This window comes from Dendrobates tinctorius, unplaced genomic scaffold (assembly GCF_039654945.1).
Source record: "Dendrobates tinctorius isolate UK_male_01 unplaced genomic scaffold, ASM3965494v1 ptg000265l, whole genome shotgun sequence".
Lineage (NCBI taxonomy): Eukaryota > Metazoa > Chordata > Amphibia > Anura > Dendrobatidae > Dendrobates > Dendrobates tinctorius.
This window is the reverse complement of record NW_027361932.1, coordinates 59547-79796: the sequence shown is the minus strand read 5'-3', so window position 1 is coordinate 79796 and position 20250 is coordinate 59547. Positions and strand designations below refer to the sequence as shown.

Here is a 20250-nt window from a genome sequence, read left to right as displayed (position 1 = left end):
TCTGGCTGCCTATTACAGAAGACAGGTGGGTCAAGGAAATAGGGTCTTCCAGATACAAGTTCGAGTTTACTTCCAGCCCACCAAACTGGTTCTTCCTCTCCGTTCCCCCAAAACCGCCACACAAGGCTCGAGCCTTCCATCAAGCGGTCTCCTCCCTCCTCCAAGCAGGAGTCATAGTACCGGTTCCCGCAGACGAGCGCTTCTACTCCAATCCGTTCGTAGTTCCCAAGAAAGGAGGCAGCGTCCGACCCATACTAGACCTAAAACAACTCAACAAGATTCGCAATCCACCAGGACCCCTACCAGTTCGTGGCCCTCCCGTTCGGACTCGCCACAGCTCGCCACAGTTTACCAAGGTCATGGCAGCCACCATGGACGTTCTACATTCCAGAGGCATAGTAGTCGTTCCATACCTGGACGACCTTCTCATCAAGACCCCCACCTTCAAAGACTGCGTGGTCAACGTCTCAATCACAATAGACACTATGAGTCGCCTGGGATGGTTAGTCAATTTACAAAATTATCGACTACCCCGAGTCAGTCTCTGACCTTCCTGGGGACAAGACACTGGCTCTCTGTCTAGGAGTTCCCATACTCCTCCGCAATTCCCCCCGATCTCTCCGGTTTACCATGAGAGTGCTCGGCAGGATGGCAGCAGCAATGGAGGCGGTACCATTTGCCCAGTTTCACCTCAGGCCTCTTCAACTGGCCATCCTCAAATCCTGGGACAGGAATCCGTTCTCCCTCGACAGGGAGTTCCGGTTAACATTGAAAACCAGGAGGTCCCTGCACTGGTGGCTCAAGCCAACCTCGCTTCCAAGGGGAAAATCCTTTCTCTCAGGTCAATGGAAGGTTTTGACCACCGACGCAAGCCTGACGGGTTGGGGCACGGTGCACCTGCATCACAGGACGCAAGGCAAGTGGTCACCAATGGAAGCGACCATGCCCATCAACATCCTGGAGATTCAGGCCATCTTCCTGGCATTGAGAGCTTTTCATCACTTGCTGGTAGACTCTCATATCAGATTACAGTCGGACAATGCCACGGCGGTGGCTTACGTGAACCATCAAGGCGGGACCCGCAGCATCCAGGAGATGAAAGAAGTGACACATATCCTCTACTGGGCGGAGGAGGCGAGGTCGGTACTCTCTGCGGTCCACATTCCGGGTGTGGACAACTGGAAAGCCGACTACCTCAGCAGACAACGAATGGACTCGGGGGAGTGGTCTCTCCATGGACCTAATGGCATCCCATCTCAATGCCAAGGTCCCCAATTTCATGGCCAGGACGCGCGATCCAAGGTCGCTCGGTACAGATGCCCTGGTTCAGGAGTGGACCCAGTTCCAGCTTCTGTACATCTTTCCACCCCTCTCCCTGATCTCCAGAGTCCTGAGGAAGATCAAACAAGAGGGAGTCCCAACCATCCTGATCGCGCCAGACTGGCCCAGGCGTACATGGTACGCCGACGTCGTACAACTCACAGCAGACGCCCACTGGCGTCTCCCCATCCGTTCCGACCTTCTGTCACAAGGCCCGTTCTACCATCAGAACTCAGGTGCTCTCAATTTGATGGCGTGGCCATTGAGACCTGGGTTCTAACCCAGGCAGGTTTTTCACCGGACGTTATTAAAACCATGATCAGGGCACGGAAGCCAGCTTCCGCCAAGATTTACTACCGTACCTGGAGAGCTTTCTTTACCTGGAGCGAATCGCGTGGACAGATTCCACTCCCCTACTCTCTCCCAAAAGTTCTTGGTTTCCTTCAATCGGGCCTAGACGCCAGGCTATCCCTCGGCTCGCTTAAGAGCCAGGTGTCAGCGCTCTCAGTGCTCTTTCAGAGGCGCATTGCTAACAAGCCGCAAGTGAGGACTTTTCTCCAAGGGGTTTCCCGATTGGTTCCCCCCTACAAACGTCCATTGGAGACGTGGGACCTCAACCTGGTCCTGACAGCACTGCAGGCACCTCCTTTCGAACCCCTTAAGGAGGTCTCACTTCGCCTTCTATCACAGAAAGTTGTCCTTTTGGTGGCAATCACCTCGCTAAGCAGGGTGTCCGAACTTCAGCACTTTCCTGCAGACGACCCTTCCTGGCTTTCCACCAGGACAAGGTGGTTCTCCGTACAGTCCCATCCTTCCTTCCGAAGGTTGTGTCCAGCTTCCACCTCAATGAGGAAATCTCACTGCCATCTCTTTGCCCGGTTCCGGTTCATAGAGTGGAGAAGGCTCTGCATACGCTTGACCTTGTAAGGGCATCGCGTATATACGTATCTAGGACTGCTCCCTTCCGGAAGTCTGATTCACTTTTCCTTCTTCCGGAAGGCGTTCGCAAAGGTCTACCGGCTTTCAAAGCCACCCTTGCCAGGTGGATTAAGTCCACCATACAAGAGGCTTACCGCCTTAACAATTCTCCTCTTCCGGCCGGTATCACGGCACACTCTACGCGGGCGGTAGGAGCCTCCTGGGCCATTCGGCACCAAGCCTCGGCTCAACAAGTGTGTAGGGCGGCCACTTGGACTAGCCTGCACACATTTACAAAACACTACAGAGTGCATACCCAGTCCTCAGCGGATGCGGGCCTGGGTAGACGGGTTCTGCAGGCGGCAATACCCGTAGTATAGGGGCCTGTCAGCACAATATTCGTCCATTGCTTCCCACCCAGGGACTGCTTTGGGACGTCCCACGGTTCTGTGTCCCCCAATGAGGTGACAGAGTAAAGGAGATTTTTGTGTACTCACCGTAAAATCTCTTTTTCTTAGCCTCTAATTGGGGGACACAGCTCCCACCCTGTTGCCCTTCTTACGGGCCATTGTTAAGATGAGTTCTCATATTGTTCTTTGAGCTCGTACATAATGGCCTTATTACAGGCATGGTTATGTTATTTGTGCTACGTTCCTCCTAATGCTTTTGCACAAAACTGATGAAGGCTGACGCCGTCCAGGGGTGTATACTGCAGAGGAGGAGCCAAAGTTAATCTTTTTCAGATTATGCATAATGTCGCCTCCTAGTGGACAGCAGCATACACCCACGGTTCTGTGTCCCCCAATTAGAGGCTAAGAGAAAGAGATTTTATGGTGAGCACACAAAAATCTCCTTTTTTGGAGTAGGGCTTATATTTTATGCATACTCCAAAGACGCTGAAACATCATGCTTATCTTCAGGGTAGGTCTTATTTTTGGGGAAACACAGTATAAAACACTGCTGCAGAGAAACACTAACAATGGATCAATTACCTCTCTATTCTAGTAGTGCATTAAAATTAGTGATATTGATTCCACCACTAATTTACCCCACAAAGGAAGTTTTAATTTATACAAAATGTGTTTTTCCTACTTTCAGCAATCTAAACCTGCGTTACATCTTGTAGTCTGAAAAAATACGGTAATGTGGCAAGGCCACAGAGCTTGCTGTAATGAAATCTAATTTTGCTGGTTTATGGTTTTCATAAGTATTGCTCACTCCCCCAGATGATTCAAGAGCCATACTGAAAATTGTACAATCTGACCGCTTACTGAACAGAATATTTCATAATTACTTTGGTTTGAGTCTTTAGTAAATTAACATAATCCTAATCGAACCTCTAGAAACATAAATAGCAATTAAGAATGAGGAACTCCAGTTAGGAGTTGCCACGTGGAGACAACCCCATTTTATATGGAAGCAGGGAGCCAAAGTCTGGCTTCTCTAAATCCTGGCGATCACGTCTGGCTAGACAATTTCCCTACCGCGATTATCCATGTACTGCATGGATGGGCTAGGCTGGCCAGTGCAGCACTAAGATTCTGCCCACTGAGCCAGTTACTCACATGAAAGCTGCATCAAATGACTTTCATCTGCCATAATATGGTATAAGGAAACTCCCAATTATCACAGGCTGTGAGTATTATGAGGACATCCACCTGTCCTTTCGGGATCATTTTTTTCAAATGACTTTGCATAGAATCTATATCCATCCCTTTACTCCATGTCTTTCCAGCACTGCTTTTTATCCTTTATTCTTTAATTTTTGTCTTTGTAAAGGATTCCTTTTTATGATGCTTTACTTTACTTTCATTTTTATTAGCTATTTCCTTCAGATTGTAAAACAAATAGCAAACAACAATGTTAAAAGGGCTGACAGCTATTGGACAACCCATTCTTAGATGCTAGCAAAACCAAAGGAAAAAACAATGTGTGTATATACCCTAATGAAAATAAATAAGTAAAAAAGCAAGGGTTGTTTTTTCCGTTGGTTTTGCTTGCTTTTATGGCCAGTGTGAACATGCTTTTACATCATGCATGTCATTCATTTCTACTCCAGTTCAGTTTTTTGGGTTTTTCTTCAGCCTTTTTGTATTCAGTACAAATAGGGTGTGGCCTCCTTTCTACAGAGCTGTGTAGTTCAATTATCGTCCCTCTGAAGCTTGGTGTCCGTTTGGGATCCAGAGACTCTGCCACTATTCACACTAGGCAGGTTTTAATCATTAGTGTAGTTACTGTCTCAAATGGGTACACCTTGACGTGGTGGGACAGTTTTATACTTTTTTGATCAAAATAGTGTTTACCAAGTACCCTATGTTATTTAATGCACTTGCTTTTTTACTTATTTATTTTCACTAGGGTATATACACACTTTGTTTTTTCCTTTGGTTTTGCTTGCTTTTATGGCCAGTGTGAAGATGCTTTTACATCATGCATGTCATTCAAGTCTACTCCAGTTCAGATTTTTGGTTTTTCCATTCTTAGATGCTGTAGTGCCACCTCAACTAAAATAAAAACAACACATACTCACCTTCCACATTGGCACCGATCTAGCAATGTTGGCGCCGTGTTCACATGACATTTTTATATGAAATGCCCTTTGCAGCTTATCATCGGCTGCTGATTGCCTGCATCCTTCACACTTCTGTTGATGGAACTCAATCTGACAGAAGGCTGCAGCCAATCAGCAGCTGCTGACAGGCTGCAATGCTCATGTAACATAAAAATGTCAGGTGAACACTGGGAGACATTGTGTCAATATTAAACAGTGACAGTCTAAGAGGTGCGTATGTGTTGTTTTTATTTGTGACACTACAGCATTTAAGAGGTGGTTGTTCAGTAGTGGAAAACACCTTTATTACTGCTTTATAATGTATACAACACTACTGTGCTATGTTTTTATGCTGTTATCTAGTTATGAAATGGGAAAACAGTGATATGAATTGGTATATTGCCAATCGTGCCGGCTTTTACCTAAGCAGGAGTTACTTGTACCTGAATCTGTGCCTGTACTTGTTGGGCACCAGGTGACTTCTGTGTCTGAGAAATAGGAGTGGTGAGAAATTGTGTTTTAATAGCTGGCTGAGTGGCGTAGGTCAGCTTCTGCTGTTGAGCCTGTTGCTGTTGCTGAGCCTGGACCGTGACTTGCTGTGTAATCTGCTAAAGAGTACAAGAACAATGTTACTGAGATGTAACAGACAAAGTGCATGAATATTTGCTCAAAGTGTACCTTTGCAGACGTGACCGGCCCAAGTTTTTCTATGGCTGTGTGATCCCAGCCTAACTTTAATTTAATTTTCAGGCAATAACCAGATATTAGAGGACTTTAGAATATTTTTGATTTTTAAAGCCCCCATGCACAAATGTCAAATGTCAACTGAACATGCGGATATCTATGGCTTTGAACGACAAAGGTTGGGAGAGATGTGGATCACACATGTACGATTTAACCCCTTAATGACCATCAATACGTCTTAATTACCTGACCTGAGATATAAGAGAATAGCATCCCCATACAGGTGACAATCCAGCAGCTGTCGGCTGTACACTATAGCTGACAACTTGCTGCATCAGCCATGATCAGTGTTGTCACCGTCCATATCTGTTTAACCCCTTAGATTCTGATGTCAATAGTGACTATAGCATATAAATGTTTAAAACAATGTTGGTTCTCCCTCCTTATCCCCATCGGCACCCTGAGATCATGATTGTGTGGTTCTGATGTTTGACATGGCAATTCATGAGCAAATAGTGGCTTTAGAGTCTTCCGGCTATAGCAGCCTGTTCAAAAGTCAGTGAGGTTTAGATGGTAAAAATCAATTATTTCATTCCTATCATGCCACTTTGTCTTAATTCCTGAAAAGCACCTGAAGGGTTAATAAACTACCTGACAGCAGTTTTCAGTATGTCAGGGAGAGCAGTTTTTAAAATAGTACCACTTTTGGGGGTTTTCCAATACATAGGACCCCTAAAGTCACTTCAAACCTGGATAGGTCCCTAAAAAAATAATTTTGTAAATTTCTTTGAAAAAGTTAAAAAATTGCTGCTACATTTTTAAACCTCCTAAAATGCTAACAAAATAAAATAGCATTTTACAAATGGCGCTGATGTAAAGCAGACATGTGGGAAATGTTATTTATTATTGTTTTACTATGATATGACCATTTGGATTAAAGGGATAATCATTCAAAGTTTGAAAATTGCTATTTTTTTTACATTTTTGTCAAATTTCTGATATTCTTTATAAATATACACAAAACATATCGACTTAAATTCACCATTATCATAAAGTATAATGTGTCACGAAAAAAACAATCTCAAAATCACTGGAATTTGTCAAAGTATTCCAGAGTTACTGTATTACCACATAAAGGGACACTGGTCAGATTTTTAAAATTTGGCTCCGTCAATAAGGGGTTAAGACTGGTGATCGTATTGTTCACCTTGAGATAAGCTGCCAGCCAAATGTGTCAGTCGGCAACTTTCTCGTAAAGAACATATGAGCGCGAACGACTGAGATGGCTGTGAGTCGAAAGATTGGCCTGAAACAACTGTACCATTGGCTCCAGTGAGCAAAATTACCAGCTGAATGACATGGCTGACACTACGAGGCCCATTGTACTGTATGCAGTAACACCACTCTGCAAATGTAGTAGACTGCAAAGAAGGCTCAGTCTCATTTACGCTGAATTTTATGCATGTGTCTGACTATTTTTGAAACTTTTTTTTTGTGTTGCTTAAAAGAACACATTTTCATAACAGGTAGGATCCTCCTTTAATGCCAGCAAAATTAAATAATGATATAGTAAGCAACAGTCAATCTTGATTTTTTTGGTTTACATCTTTTTTTATCTATTGTGTTGTATATTGTCTGACACAATTAATGTATACAAATGTTTGATTATCCATGTCTCTATGTGTGAGTTGTGGTCATAAATGATTCTATTGATGCAGACGGAATTCTAGCCTATAGTGAAAAGGCCAGAAATGCAGCAAGCAACTGCAGAAAAAATAAGACTGTATGGTGGGCAGCAAGGCAACTGCAGAGGTGAGGGATAAGGGGAGTATTGGTTATAAACAAAAAAAATAACACCTGTTACTCACCTCTTTGGCCTCTTTGCTGCACACTGTCTGCCTTCTTGTCCTCTTCTTTCCTTCATTATGTGCCTGAATTTCTAACTTTGTTCCGGACCCAGAGGTCACTGCTTGTTGTGACGTAAAGACGTGAGCTGCAACCTTATGATGCGCAGTTATCTCCGAGGAGTGGATTCAGCCGGAAATTCTGGCATATAATGCAGAGGCCAGAGAAGCGACAGGTAATGGCGGATAGAAGAGGACCGTAAAGTGGGCATTAGGTTGGCCATAAAGGATAGTGATGAGGTGAGTATTAGTTTCTTTGTTTTTTGCCAACACTGTTCCAACCTACAAATTTTGGTTACTAACAAATCTAGAGAATCATCTAGTTCGTAAACCAGGGACTGCGTGTATTCCAAGTTCAGAAATGATCCTTTAACATCATACAAAAAAATGCAAGTTACCCTAACTCATACCAAGTGACATCTCACTTTGTATTGAAAGTAAATATGATTAAGTTTTTGATGTAAGCGGAATATAAGGACTGCAAGGATCATAAGCAAGGTGCCAACTGTCCAATAATGTGTGTTTTCCATTATGGACTAAACATGGACTATTAAATTCACCATTCCTCATCTCAGTGAGTGATTGCTATGCTGTTCTATGGAAACTGTCTTGCTGAGTTGTCTGTGTCTTGATTGACAGCATGGCTGTCCAATCCTGTGATGGGATTGCTGTGCTGTCAGTGCCTGAATTGACAGCTCAGCTGTCCAATCTGTGACTGGGAGGTGCGGGACTTTCTCCAGGTGTTCGGTGTTCTGGTGATTGCCGAGCTACTTAACTGAGCTGTCTGCCCCTGATCCCTGCCAGATGTAGTTTGTGCTTCTTGATGAGTTTTAGCCCGATTCTGTTGCTCTGAGCTCTGACCTTCTGCTGTCTGACGCTTTGGAACACGTTCTGACTATCCCTTTGTCTTGTCATTTGATCGGTTATCTCTTGTTATTGACTCTGGACTGTAACCTGACTTACGCCTTCATCTTTTCCCTTGGCTATCTACGTACTCTCTTGGTACTGACCCTGAAATGTCTGAATCTTCTGCCTCATGGTCTGTCCGTAAATAATGACTAGCGTCACAACTCATCTGTGGATAAGGACAACCAGGTAATGTCCAAGCAGATGACAAGGAGATTCTCGAAACTGGTATGAAAGCCACTGATGTCTGAGAACCAAGAATGACAACATATGGTGGACTGGTCACAAGTGAATTAAGAGCAGCGAAGGTGGACTTTGTTGTATTGAATATATAAAACTTGTTTGTGTCGTGGTGTAAGATCTATAAAGGGGTTGTTGTCATAAATCGGATATTTAGAAGTGTCTGAGAATATCATAATAATAGATGCAAACACAACATTTATATCGATGGTTGTCAGGTCTAGATTGTCTCAGTAATCCTATCACTTTAGACCGAAAAGTGGTCAGTCAAATTCTCAGGGTTAACACACAAATAGGAACATTTATTAATGATTGCAAGAACATTCTATCAGAAGTTCATTCACACACAAGTGGGAGATTAGCAGACGTACAAATATAAAATATATGAAATATTTGTATACCATTTTGTAATCTGTATGGTCAGGGTCAATTTATGATGACAAAAGCCTTCAGAAATGTTGATCAGGATGCAGATGCGAGACAAAAGCTCCCAAGAACACAAGTATCTTCTAACTGTAGGACAGACATAAGGGTTGATTTCACCTTGCAAGATGTCTAAGACTGGTTTCACACTAGCGTTTTTTTGCGCTGCGTTTTTGCGCATGCATCCTTTTCCCCTATCTTTAACATGGGTGCGCATGGTCTAGCGTTTGCACGCATTCGTATGTGTTTTACGTGCGCATGCAGTTTTTTTGTAGTGTGCGCCCAAGCGCCGGACGCTACCTGTTGCATTTTTGGTCCATTCGACCTCTCTCAAAAAAACGCATGCACACAGAATGCGCAAAAAAACACATTACAGTCTATGGGAACGCAGATGTGCGCATGGACATGCACACGTCTGCGTTTAAAAACGCATGCATTTTAAGAGTAAAAATGGCTAAAAAATGGTTAAAACACATGCGCAAAAAAGCAGCAAATGCATACAAAACACATGATGCGCTTTTTGCATGCGTTTGCATTGCGCAAAAATGCAGCGCAAAAAAACGCTAGTGTGAAACAAGCCTTACTTCTGTGATTTGAATGCAATGTGCCTTGATCATTGTGTCTCCAGGTCGGGAGAGGAAGTGCATAGCTTAAGTCCCAAAAAAGAGGTATAAAAGACCCAAGTGTACCATAGGAGGGATTAAGCAAGGGAAAAGAAGAGGAGGGAGAAATCATAGCTGGAGGAAGTCATACTGGAGCGTGGGAAAACAATTGAAGAAACTTGGTACAAGCTTGGTAACTGTGTCAACGGTTCTACATTGATTCACATTGTTAGGGTCATAGTTGACAGTTATGAGTTTACTTTAGATTGCGGTATTTCATTCTTTTGTTAATGTTATGTTATCTATTATACAAATTAGGCTTCTTTAGGTATATGGTGGCTTTAATTAATGTCTTTTTAATGTTTGTAAGCAATATTGTAATCGTTGGGTTTTAGGGTATTGTGTTTTGTTTTAGCAATTTTACATTGTTCATTTGATTCTGGGTATAAAATAATTTCTTCTCTATACACTTTTGTTTGAGTGTTTTCTTTGCTGTCACCTAGAATCTACATAGGGATACTGTTATTGTGCTGTATTCTTATCATTTGGTATTGTTAATAATAATGCTTCTTGATGTTATTGTTGTTAAGTATTCTTGTCATACTGTATTAATATTCTCCACGATAATGGTATTCTTTACACAGATAAAATAGGAACGTTTTTACCTTCTGCTGTTGCACAGAGGCCTGTCCTGCAGATGCACCAGACTGCAAGGCTTTTTGTTGTTGCTGTTGCTGCTTTAATTTCAGAAGCTGCTGTACATTCAAGGGCTGAGCAACCACAGTCTGCCCACCTGGAGGGCAAAGTAGAAAAGTCAGGACCTTACATTTATTTTTATTTCTTTTAAATACGCTATTATTAAAGGAAATTTGTCACTAAGTTTTTGCTACCCCATCTGAAAGCAGCATGATGTAGGCACAGAGACCCTGATTTCAACAATCAGTCTCTTACTTTACTGGTTGTTGCAGTTTTGATTTAAAACGGTTTTCTCTGCTGCAGATCTAGCAGTTCTCAGAATGCTGAGCCCTATATAACCCCACCCACATCCCTGATTGGCAGCTTTCTGTGTACACTGTGAGTGGTGAAGGTGGGGTTACACTACATGGCAGCAGGTTTACTAGTCCTCCAAAGATAATCTCCTGCTGATACAGCAGTTTTTGTAAAATAATTTTTTGGGATCTGCCTGACAACTAATTTTTCATACCAATCATGGATGCATGTAAAGCATACACCATGATGCTTGTGTTAACAGAACCGTACTCCGTTTCATTCCCATTATCTATATCTCATTAGATCCGTGATAAAGGAATATTGAAGGGCATTCACACAAACAGGAACAAATAAATACATAAATGAATTTGTATTCTTAATTCAGGTCTAAGAAACATAAGTGTTCATAGCATACCTGCGGCTTTCTGGGGCTGGCCAATAGCAACACTAATTCCTGCCACGGTGACAGGTAGTGTGGTTACACCGGTGGATGACACAACAGCGGACACAACGGGAGGCTTTGCTAGGGCAACTTGTGCAGTCTGTCCTGGCTGGGCCTGAATTTGTCCCTGGGCCTGAAGCTTAAATAAGTGTTTTCAATTAAAAAAAACGGTCTTTAAAAACTTGAAGTTGTTAAAAAGTATATAACATAGAAAAGTTAGTAAGAGTAGAAAAAATATTATACAAAAATATACAATACATATAGAAATTCAAACTTCCAGATTAAAGGGCTGCTTCTGAATCTCCAGTCCAAGTATACCGTACGTGGGATATGGTAACAGCGGCTTCTCATAGATTTCAACAGAGAATTCCATGCACAAGTCCCAGAATCATGGTGAAGAAGAGGAGGAGGAAACAGAAGACATTCTCAGGACTCCCCCTATTCACCCCACTGATACATCACCAGCAGTGGAACCCACAGCGATCAAACATTTATGGCATAGCTTATGAACAGGCTATAGATACAGGTATACTGACAGCACAAGTTTATTAAAGGGGTAGGCCACATTATAAAAATATTTTCTGAAGGACCCCAAAGTGTTTGTGATGTGACACAATTTGTACTTTACTCCAGCTGCTTTGTAGAAGGCCCGCGGCTCTTCATATTTGAGCTTTGTGAAGACTGCAGAGCAGCTGTCCCAGCATGTATAGTACACAAGGTGACCATGGCAATTGAGGTTAGGGCGGGTATAGTACACAAGATGACCATGGTAATTGAGGTTAGGGCGGGGGGGGGGGGGCACATGTTTCAGCTGAAAGTTTCTTGCTTTGTGACAGTATAAAACCCTTGCATGTGCATCAATAAAGAGAATCATTCTTTTAACACAATCCTGATGTGCTGTCCTATTTCCCAAGCAGCTCTCTACCATACCTTACTATTCGGAGTTCAGAAGGCAATAGAAGAGAGTGGATTTCACTCACACATGGGTAAATCACATGACCAACGCCGTCCTGCTTCCTATGGCTGAGGAGAAGACAGCTTTATAATGTTTACACAGCTCATTTACTGGCAGCCTTCTACTGAGCAGTGAGGGTAATGTATCAGCACATATAAAGGTTAAAGTCCAGCCAAAAACAGTTTATTAAAATATTTTCTAGAAGTCGTAAAGTGGACAACCCTTGAAAATGAAATCTTACCAAGCGAGCCACGTGCAGATTAGTAACAGCTCCTGTGAGCACGGCTCCGGCTCTCGGTGCAGGAACAGCAGTGAGCTGCTGAGCCTGCTGCTGTGCTGGCTGCTGTTGCCCCTGTGCTTGCGCTGCCTGGGGGGCTCCTGGCGGAGGCTGTTGCTGCTGTTGAGCTACTGTCTGGGATGTTTGTTGTGGAAGTTGCATTTTCTGCTTTTGCAATTTGAGTAGTTGTTCCTTGTTCCAATAAAATAATATATAAAATCAATTTAAATAACACTGGTAACTTACTGGGACTAGTAAAAATCTGTAGCCACCTTACCTGTGACAATTTCCCAACAGCTTTTATTTGTCCTGGCGACTGTGCCTGAGCCTGGATCTGCGGAACCTGTACTTGGGCAGCCTGCTGTTGTCGAAGAAGCTGGAACTGGGCTGGTGTAATGGTTTTACTGGCAAGCTGAACCCCAGCAGTTGTGGCTGGAGAGGAAATGGACACAAGAAATAAGACAAGAAAAACAGAAAACGCCTCAAGCAATAAAATAACAAGTAAAACAGAGAAATATTATAGACGTAGAAGAAAATAATTCACTACCTGCTGTCACCTGAGTGACAATTGAGCGGGCCGGTGTCTGGGCAGGAGCGATACTGCTGCACACCACAGTACCACCAGTCACTGGAGTTACTGCTCGCACTCCCTGGTTTGTTGCTATGGTGACCATCTCTGCTGGCGTCCCAGAAGTGGCTACTGCTCTTTGCTGGGCATGGACAACCTGTGCTGCGCCACCAGGAGCCTAAGAGAAATGCAGTTTAATTTTAGATTTCAGACTTTTGTTACAAATCAACCAAACCTAAACTGCTTATGTTTCCCCAATGTCTATTTTACAAAGTATAACTTTTTACTCACGGCTAATGTTCCTGGTATAACGGGAGATGCCAGCCTCTTATTGATAGGCTGGAAGGTGGCAGAAGGGACACCCGCAACAGTATTTACGATGACATTTCCACTAACAGCAGCTGTACAAAAAAAATAAGACCAGACACAAATATAAATCTTAAGGAAGAAGGCTTTTCTTTTTTTTTTTTTTTTTTTAAAGAGAACCCATCAGCAATTTTACTACTGAAACTATTGGCACAGCTGTATAGGACCTAGTGCCACAATAATAATAACAATACCTAGTGATAACCAATGACTCGTTATGGTGGGAAAAGCCCAGTAATGGAGATATGATGTGCTACTTTTGTAGTGTAAGACAACATTGGAGCTGAGGCCTAACGGGAAATGTGTAAAGCCCCCATACAGAATAGACAGCGTTCAGCCACCAGCTACCTCTCCCGAGTCCCCACAGACAGGAAAGCTCGGCATGGCCAACGCTCCTGTGCGCGGATGATCTATACTTGTTATAAGCATCCATTGCATTTGATCACTGCAGGCTGAAGATAACATAAGTAATAACTGGTCAATTTTACTTCAGCGCCATTACAGGAAATGAAAAGCAACCTTTCAGGTGATTCATGCTGCCCAACCACATGACTGCAACCCAGTATATTATTCTCTGATGAGCTTCAGGATTTCAATCATGATATACTTTGCAGATCCCACTGGGGACTATAATTGGTTCAAGACTATTCTGACTCCAACACCGGCTGACTCTTCCCAGCACCACTGTAGGGGATTGACAGTTCTGTCCCTTGCATGCACATAGGAAGAGACTTGTCAATCAGCTGCTTAAGTGCTGGGACGAACTGGCCAGAAATTCAAAGTGTATTTTCCAAAGAAACATATCTGGCTTCCATAGTGCATGAGGATCATGAACACAGGAGCCCCCTTTATTAAAGAGAACCTGTCGTCATGAAAATGTAGTCCAATCTGCGGGCACCATGTTATACAGAAGGGGGAGCGGAGCAGATTGATAGATGAGAGAAAAGATTCAGTATAACCCGTGTTTTCATCATTTTAACCCCTGCTATTTCTGGCATTTTCTGTCCAGTGGGCAGTCCCTTTCAGTGACTGACAGCTTTCTTTGTGCAAATGGGTAGAGTGAGCTGTCAGTCACTTATAGGACCGGCCACTGGACTGAAAACCCTACAAAGAGCAAACGATTAAATCACAGATTATACTGAATCTTTTCTCACAAAAATATATATCAATCTGCTCAGCTCCCCCTGCTCTATAACATGGTGCCCCTTAACTCTGGTAGGGTCAATAAATATGGAAAACTCCTCAAAAAGTAAATTTGTGAATTATAGCCTTTTTATAATTAGGCGTATATGATACTTATGCTGCACAACACATCGATCTAGTCCAGTACACTGCCTTCCTATACTAATCACTGATAGTAGAGAACAGAGGCTGAGTTGTAGGATCATGGCTGAGCTTGCAGGGGACAACAGTAGAAATACTAGGAGGGCACATATTGATGGCTGTCTATGGGGCAAAGCTTTGTAAGAGAGTTGGACCCTTTTAAGTTTTCTGTAGCATTTTGTTAAATAATTGAGTATCTTACCCGCTTGTATACTTGCTCCTGTCACTGCCGTCTTAATTGTTCCAGCCTGTACAAACCCAAACAGAGATATGGAATATACAGAATAATTGCAAAGGCATTTCCTGTTTCTATCAAATACTACAAAAATAGAACAGTTTATTACTTAAACAGATATGCATATTTACAGGTTATAAAATAAAGTTTGAAAAAAATAATAGTACTGTACTAAACGGAGCTTAAATGGACCCTGTCAGCACAGAACGACTGTTAAAGCAAGTACAGGCGCTTGGTGCATCATGGCGGGGCCAAACATTTAGGTGTATCTTCTCACCTGCTTGTTTTCCCTCTATTTCTAACTTTCTTTGGCCAAAGCTATCAATCAAATAAGGGGGAGGGATGGAGTGAAAAATTAAATAATCGAGTGCACTTAAAACTTTGGCAACACCAAGGGTGCACTGATCGCCTGTACTTGAATAGTCATTCTGTGCTGACATAGTCCCTTTAACATTGAAAAGAGAGAAAAGGATAAAGCCGAGGTGGTAATTTCTGGACATTACATCAGGAGCTTCAGTACTTCTCTATGCACTAGATCTTGTAGATATACAGTAGGATCTAGCTGAAGAAGAAGCTGTTGGGCACTACCTGGTTATCGTCAGTGACATTACTCCACTATTCTCTCCAGCCTGTGTCGAGCGCAGATTTTATATCCAACATCAAATTAAGGTATATCTTATAGAGAGCACAATTTCTATGGTAGAACATAAACCATTGTAAGTAAGGAAAGCTACAGAACTATGGGTATGGTTACAGCTTACCAGGACTGCAGTGGTGGGTACATTTGGAACAGTAGGACTGGCAACTACTGCTTGAGGCTGTTGTACGACCTGTTGCTGAACCACTTGTTGAGGCTGGGCCTGGACAGGTTGTACGGCTGGGGTGGACGCCTGTTGCCCATTCTGTAATGGCTGTTGTGGGGCCTGAGGACCGGCTTGCTGTTGGGCCCTGTGGTGCTGCTCCACTAATGCCTGGACATACATAAAAATTAATAAGAAAACGAGGCGACACAGGAACAAACACTTCTATAGAGACCATGATAAATTGCTCTTTGAAACAGTTGCTTTAACCCTTTAAGGATGCAACCAATTTTTATTTTTGTGCTTTTTACTTTTATCCTCTAAGTATACATTTTGTATAATGATCTATAGTGACAAATTCTCTTTAAGTGGTATTGATCTAAAAGTTATAATGGCATATACTGAGAAATCATTAACATTTATAATATCTCATTTACTGTACTAGGATTATGGGAACTTTTTCACTTGTTTTATGTCCATGTAATCCCTATGTACAATGACTAACGTAGCATATTTCGCACGCTGGTTTATTGGGGGAACATCAGTATATGTACAGTCATATGTTAAAGTTTGGGCACCCCTATTAATGTTAACCTTTTTTATTTATAACAATTTTGGTTTTTGCAACAGCTATTTCAGTTTCATATATCTAATAACTGATGGACTCGGTTATATTTCTGGATTCAAATGAGGTTTATTGTACTAACAGAAAATGTGCAATCTGCATTTAAACAAAATTTGACCGGTGCAAAAGTATGGGCACCTCAACATAAAAGTGACATTAATATTTCGTAGATCCTCCTTTTGCAAAAATAACAGCCTCTAGTCGCTTCCTGTAGCTATTAATGAGTTCCTGGATGAAGGTATTTGTGACCATTCCTGTTTACAAAACAATTCCAGTTCAGTTAAGTTTGATGGTCGCCGAGCATGGACAGCCCGCTTCAAATCATCCCACAGATGTTCAATGATATTCAGGTCTGGGGACTGGGATGGCCATTCCAGAACATTGTAATTGTTCCTCTGCATGAATGCCTGAGTAGATTTGGAGCGGTGTTTTGGATCATTGTCTTGCTGAAATATCCATCCCCTGCGTAACTTCAACTTTGTCACTGATTCTTGCACATTATTGTCAAGAATCTGCTGATACTGAGTTGAATCCATGCGACCCTCAACTTTAACAAGATTCCGAGTGCCGGCATTGGCCACACAGCCCCAAAGCATGATGGAACCTCCACCAAATTTTACTGTGGATAGCAAGTGTTTTTCTTGGAATGCTGTGTCTTTTAGCCTCCATGCATAACGCCTTTTTGTATGACCAAACAACTCAATCTTTGTTTCATCAGTCCACAGGACCTTCTTCCAAAATGTAACTGGCTTGTCCAAATGTGCTTTTGCTTACCTCAGGCGACTCTGTTTGTGGCGTGCTTGCAGAAACGGCTTCTTTCGCATCACTCTCCCATACAGCTTCTCCTTGTGCAAAGTGCGCTGTATTGTTGACCGATGCACAGTGACACCATCTGCAGCAAGATGATGCTGCAGGTCTTTGGAGGTGGTCTGTAGATTGTCCTTGACTGTTCTCACCATTCTTCTCTGCCTTTCTGATATTTTTCTTGGCCTGCCACTTCTGGGCTTAACAAGAACTGTACCTGTGTTCTTCCATTTCCTTACTATGTTCCTCACAGTGGAAACTGACAGGTTAAATCTCTGAGACAACTTTTTGTATCCTTCCCCTGAAAAGCTATGTTGAATTTTTTTTGTTTTCAGATCATTTGAGAGTTGTTTTGAGGAGCCCATGATGCCACTCTTCATAGGAGAATCAAATAGGAGAACTACTTGCAAGTGGCCACCTTAAATACCTTTTCTCATGATTTGATACACCTGGCTATGAAGTTCAAAGCTCAGTGAGGTTACAAAACCAATTTAGTGCTTCAGGAAGTCAGTAAAAATTAGTTAGGAGTGTTCAAATCAAGAAAATTATAAGGGTGCCCATACTTTTGCACTGGTCAAATTTTGTTTAAATGCAGACTGCATATTTTCTGTTAGTACAATAAACCTCGTTTGAATCCATAAATATAACTGAGTCCATCAGTTATTAGATATATGAAACTGAAATAGCTGTTGCAAAAACCAAAATTGTTATAAAGAAAAAAGGTTAACATTAATAGGGGTGCCCAAACTTTAACATATGACTGTATGTATACAGCAAAATACACCTTAAAGGGATTGTCTGGCCTTAGGCTACAAGTGTGCATCCTGTGACTACAGACTTATGAAGACTCACATCGTGTGCATTGTAAGATTTGTTGCCAGTGCTGGGAACAGCGGGTTCGTGACCACAAGTACAGTCATGGCCAAAATTGTTGGCACCCTTGAAAGGGTTTCAGAAAATGAATTACTCCTCCCCGAAATTTATTGCAATTACACAAAAAAAGGCAAATTGGACATAATTTTGCACAAAACCCCAAAAATGGGCTGGACAAAATTGTTGGAACCCTCAACTTAATATTTGGTTGCTCACCCTTTGAAATAAAATAACTGCAATCAATCACTTCCTATAACCAACAACAAGCTTCTTACAGTTCTCAACTGGAATTTTTGACCACTCTTCTTTTGTAATCTGCTCCGGGTCTCTCATATATGAAGAGTGCCTTCCCCCAACAGCAATTTTAATGTCTCTTCACAGGTGTTCAATGGAACTTGACTCCAGACTCCTTGCAGACCACTTCAGGAAACACCCAGACATGGATGGAAAGAAAGCACTGGATAGTTCTGAAGTATATTTTGGGTCATTGTCCTGCTGGAATACCTATGAGCTAGGACACAAACCCAGATTTCTGACACTAAGCACTACACTGTGACCCAAAATCCTTTGTTAATCTTCAGATTTCAAGATGCCTTGCACACAGTCAAGGCACCCAACCCCAGGACATCTTTAACTCGCCACATTTGCTGTAGGTACTGTGTTCTTTTCTTTGTAGGCCTCATTCCATTTTTGGTAAACAATAGAACTATATGCTTTACAAACAGCTCTATCTTGGTCTCATCTGTCCACAAGAAGCTTTCCCAGAAGGATTTTGGCTTACTCCCGTACATTTTGGCAACCTGGAGTCCAGTTTTTCTATGTCTCTGTGTCAACAATGTGGTCCTCCTCAGTCTCCTGTCATAGCGTTTCATTTCATTCAAATGGAAACAGATCGTTTGCGCTGACACTAATGCACCCCGAGTCTGGAGGAAAGCTTGAATTTCTCTGGAACTTGATTGGGGCTGCTTATCCATCATCTGGACTATCCTACGTTCCAACCTTTTATCAATATTTCTCTGCCATCCATGTCCAAGAAGATTCGCTACAGTGCCATGGGTTGTCATCTTCTTTATTATGTTGTGCACCGTGGATAAAGGAACATCAAGATCTCTGGAGATGGACGTGTAACTTTGAGATTGCTGATATTTTTGAACAGTTTTGGTTTTCAAGTTCTCAGTTCTCTTCTCCTCGTTCAGTTCTTCATGCTTGGTGTGGTACACACAGACACACAATGCAAAGACTGAGTCAACTTCTCCCCTTTTTATCTGGTTTCAGGTGTGATTTTCATATTGTCCACACCTATTACTTGCAACAGGTGAACTTGAACGAGCATCACATTATTGAAAAAAAGAAGGATTTTTGGTACTTACCGTAAAACCTCTTTCTTGGCACCTTCATTGGGGAACACAGGTAACCATGGGTGTATGCTGCTGTCTCTAGGAGGCGGACACTACGCAAAAAAAAGAGTTAGCTGCTCCTCAGCAGGGTACACCCACCAACTGGCATAAAACTCGTCAGTTAGTGAAAAAGCAGTAGAAGAAGAAACAACAAATAACTACACACAGGCCCAACGGAGGCAAAAACAAGGGAGGGTTCTGTGTCCCCCAATTTTTCTCTCTGGCATGGGCGTTATCGAACAGTATGTCAAGGAAAACAAGGCCTTGGGCCGGGATCAGAGTGTCTAGGGTGATCTGAAGAGTTTCGCAACAATCTCAGAAAGACGGCCCCTGATCAGGAGGTTGTCGAGGTAGGGGATGACTACTATCCCTCTAGAACGAAGAATGGCCATGGCAGCCGCCACGACCTTCGGAAACACTCTGGGAGCAGAGGCCAGTCTGAAGAGGAGTGCTGTGAACTGGTAGTGGGCTCCCTGGACCACAAAGAGGAGAAACCTCTGATGCGCCATTCAAATCGGAATATGGAGATGGGCATCCTGGCTGTCCACAGAGCAGAGGAATTCTTTGGGTTCCATGGAAGCAATCACCAAGCGTAGAAAGTCCATTCTGAAACAAGTGAGGCGCATCCGCTGGTTTAATAATTTGAGATCCAGGATCAGGAGGAGTGAGCCATCCTTCTTTGGAATCAGGTTGGAAATCGGAGAAGCATCCTTGAGAGGGAATGGGTACGAGGACCCCTGCCCGGAGGATATAGGAGATAGCCTGAAAGAATCCAGGGACTTGGGCTGGGACCCTTGGAGAGAGGGATATGAAGAAAAGTCTGCATGGGAGAGAAAAAGATTCCATCTTGTAGCCAGTGGCAATGATCTCCCTGACCCAGGCATCGTCGACTACAGAGAGCCAAACATCCCGGAAGAGAAGACGGCCAACTCACCGAGAGGATTCCAAGGTGGGGGGGTGACCCGTCATACAGAAAAGAATGTATTAGATCGGGATCCTGACGGCTTAGCAGAGCAAACTTTTGGGCGCCAAGCTGGGGTGGGTTTG

General features: G+C 42.8%; 1 protein-coding gene across 3 annotated transcripts in view; it reads right to left on the bottom strand.

Annotated features, from left to right (window-relative positions):
- Positions 1-20250, bottom strand: part of LOC141069457 (E1A-binding protein p400-like) — a 90356-nt gene that overhangs the window by 11270 nt on the left and 58836 nt on the right. For 2 of the 3 annotated variants that reach the window (XM_073559005.1, XM_073559007.1), the window contains exons 13-21: positions 15466-15675; positions 14672-14717; positions 13072-13181; positions 12760-12958; positions 12490-12644; positions 12177-12404; positions 10954-11119; positions 10214-10341; positions 5233-5397 (exon numbers count right to left, since the gene is read on the bottom strand). In XM_073559005.1, coding sequence (XP_073415106.1) covers positions 5233-5397; positions 10214-10341; positions 10954-11119; positions 12177-12404; positions 12490-12644; positions 12760-12958; positions 13072-13181; positions 14672-14717; positions 15466-15675 — 1407 coding nt within the window. The remainder of the gene's footprint in view (positions 1-5232; positions 5398-10213; positions 10342-10953; positions 11120-12176; positions 12405-12489; positions 12645-12759; positions 12959-13071; positions 13182-14671; positions 14718-15465; positions 15676-20250) is intronic. The other variant, XM_073559006.1, reaches the window with a different exon arrangement.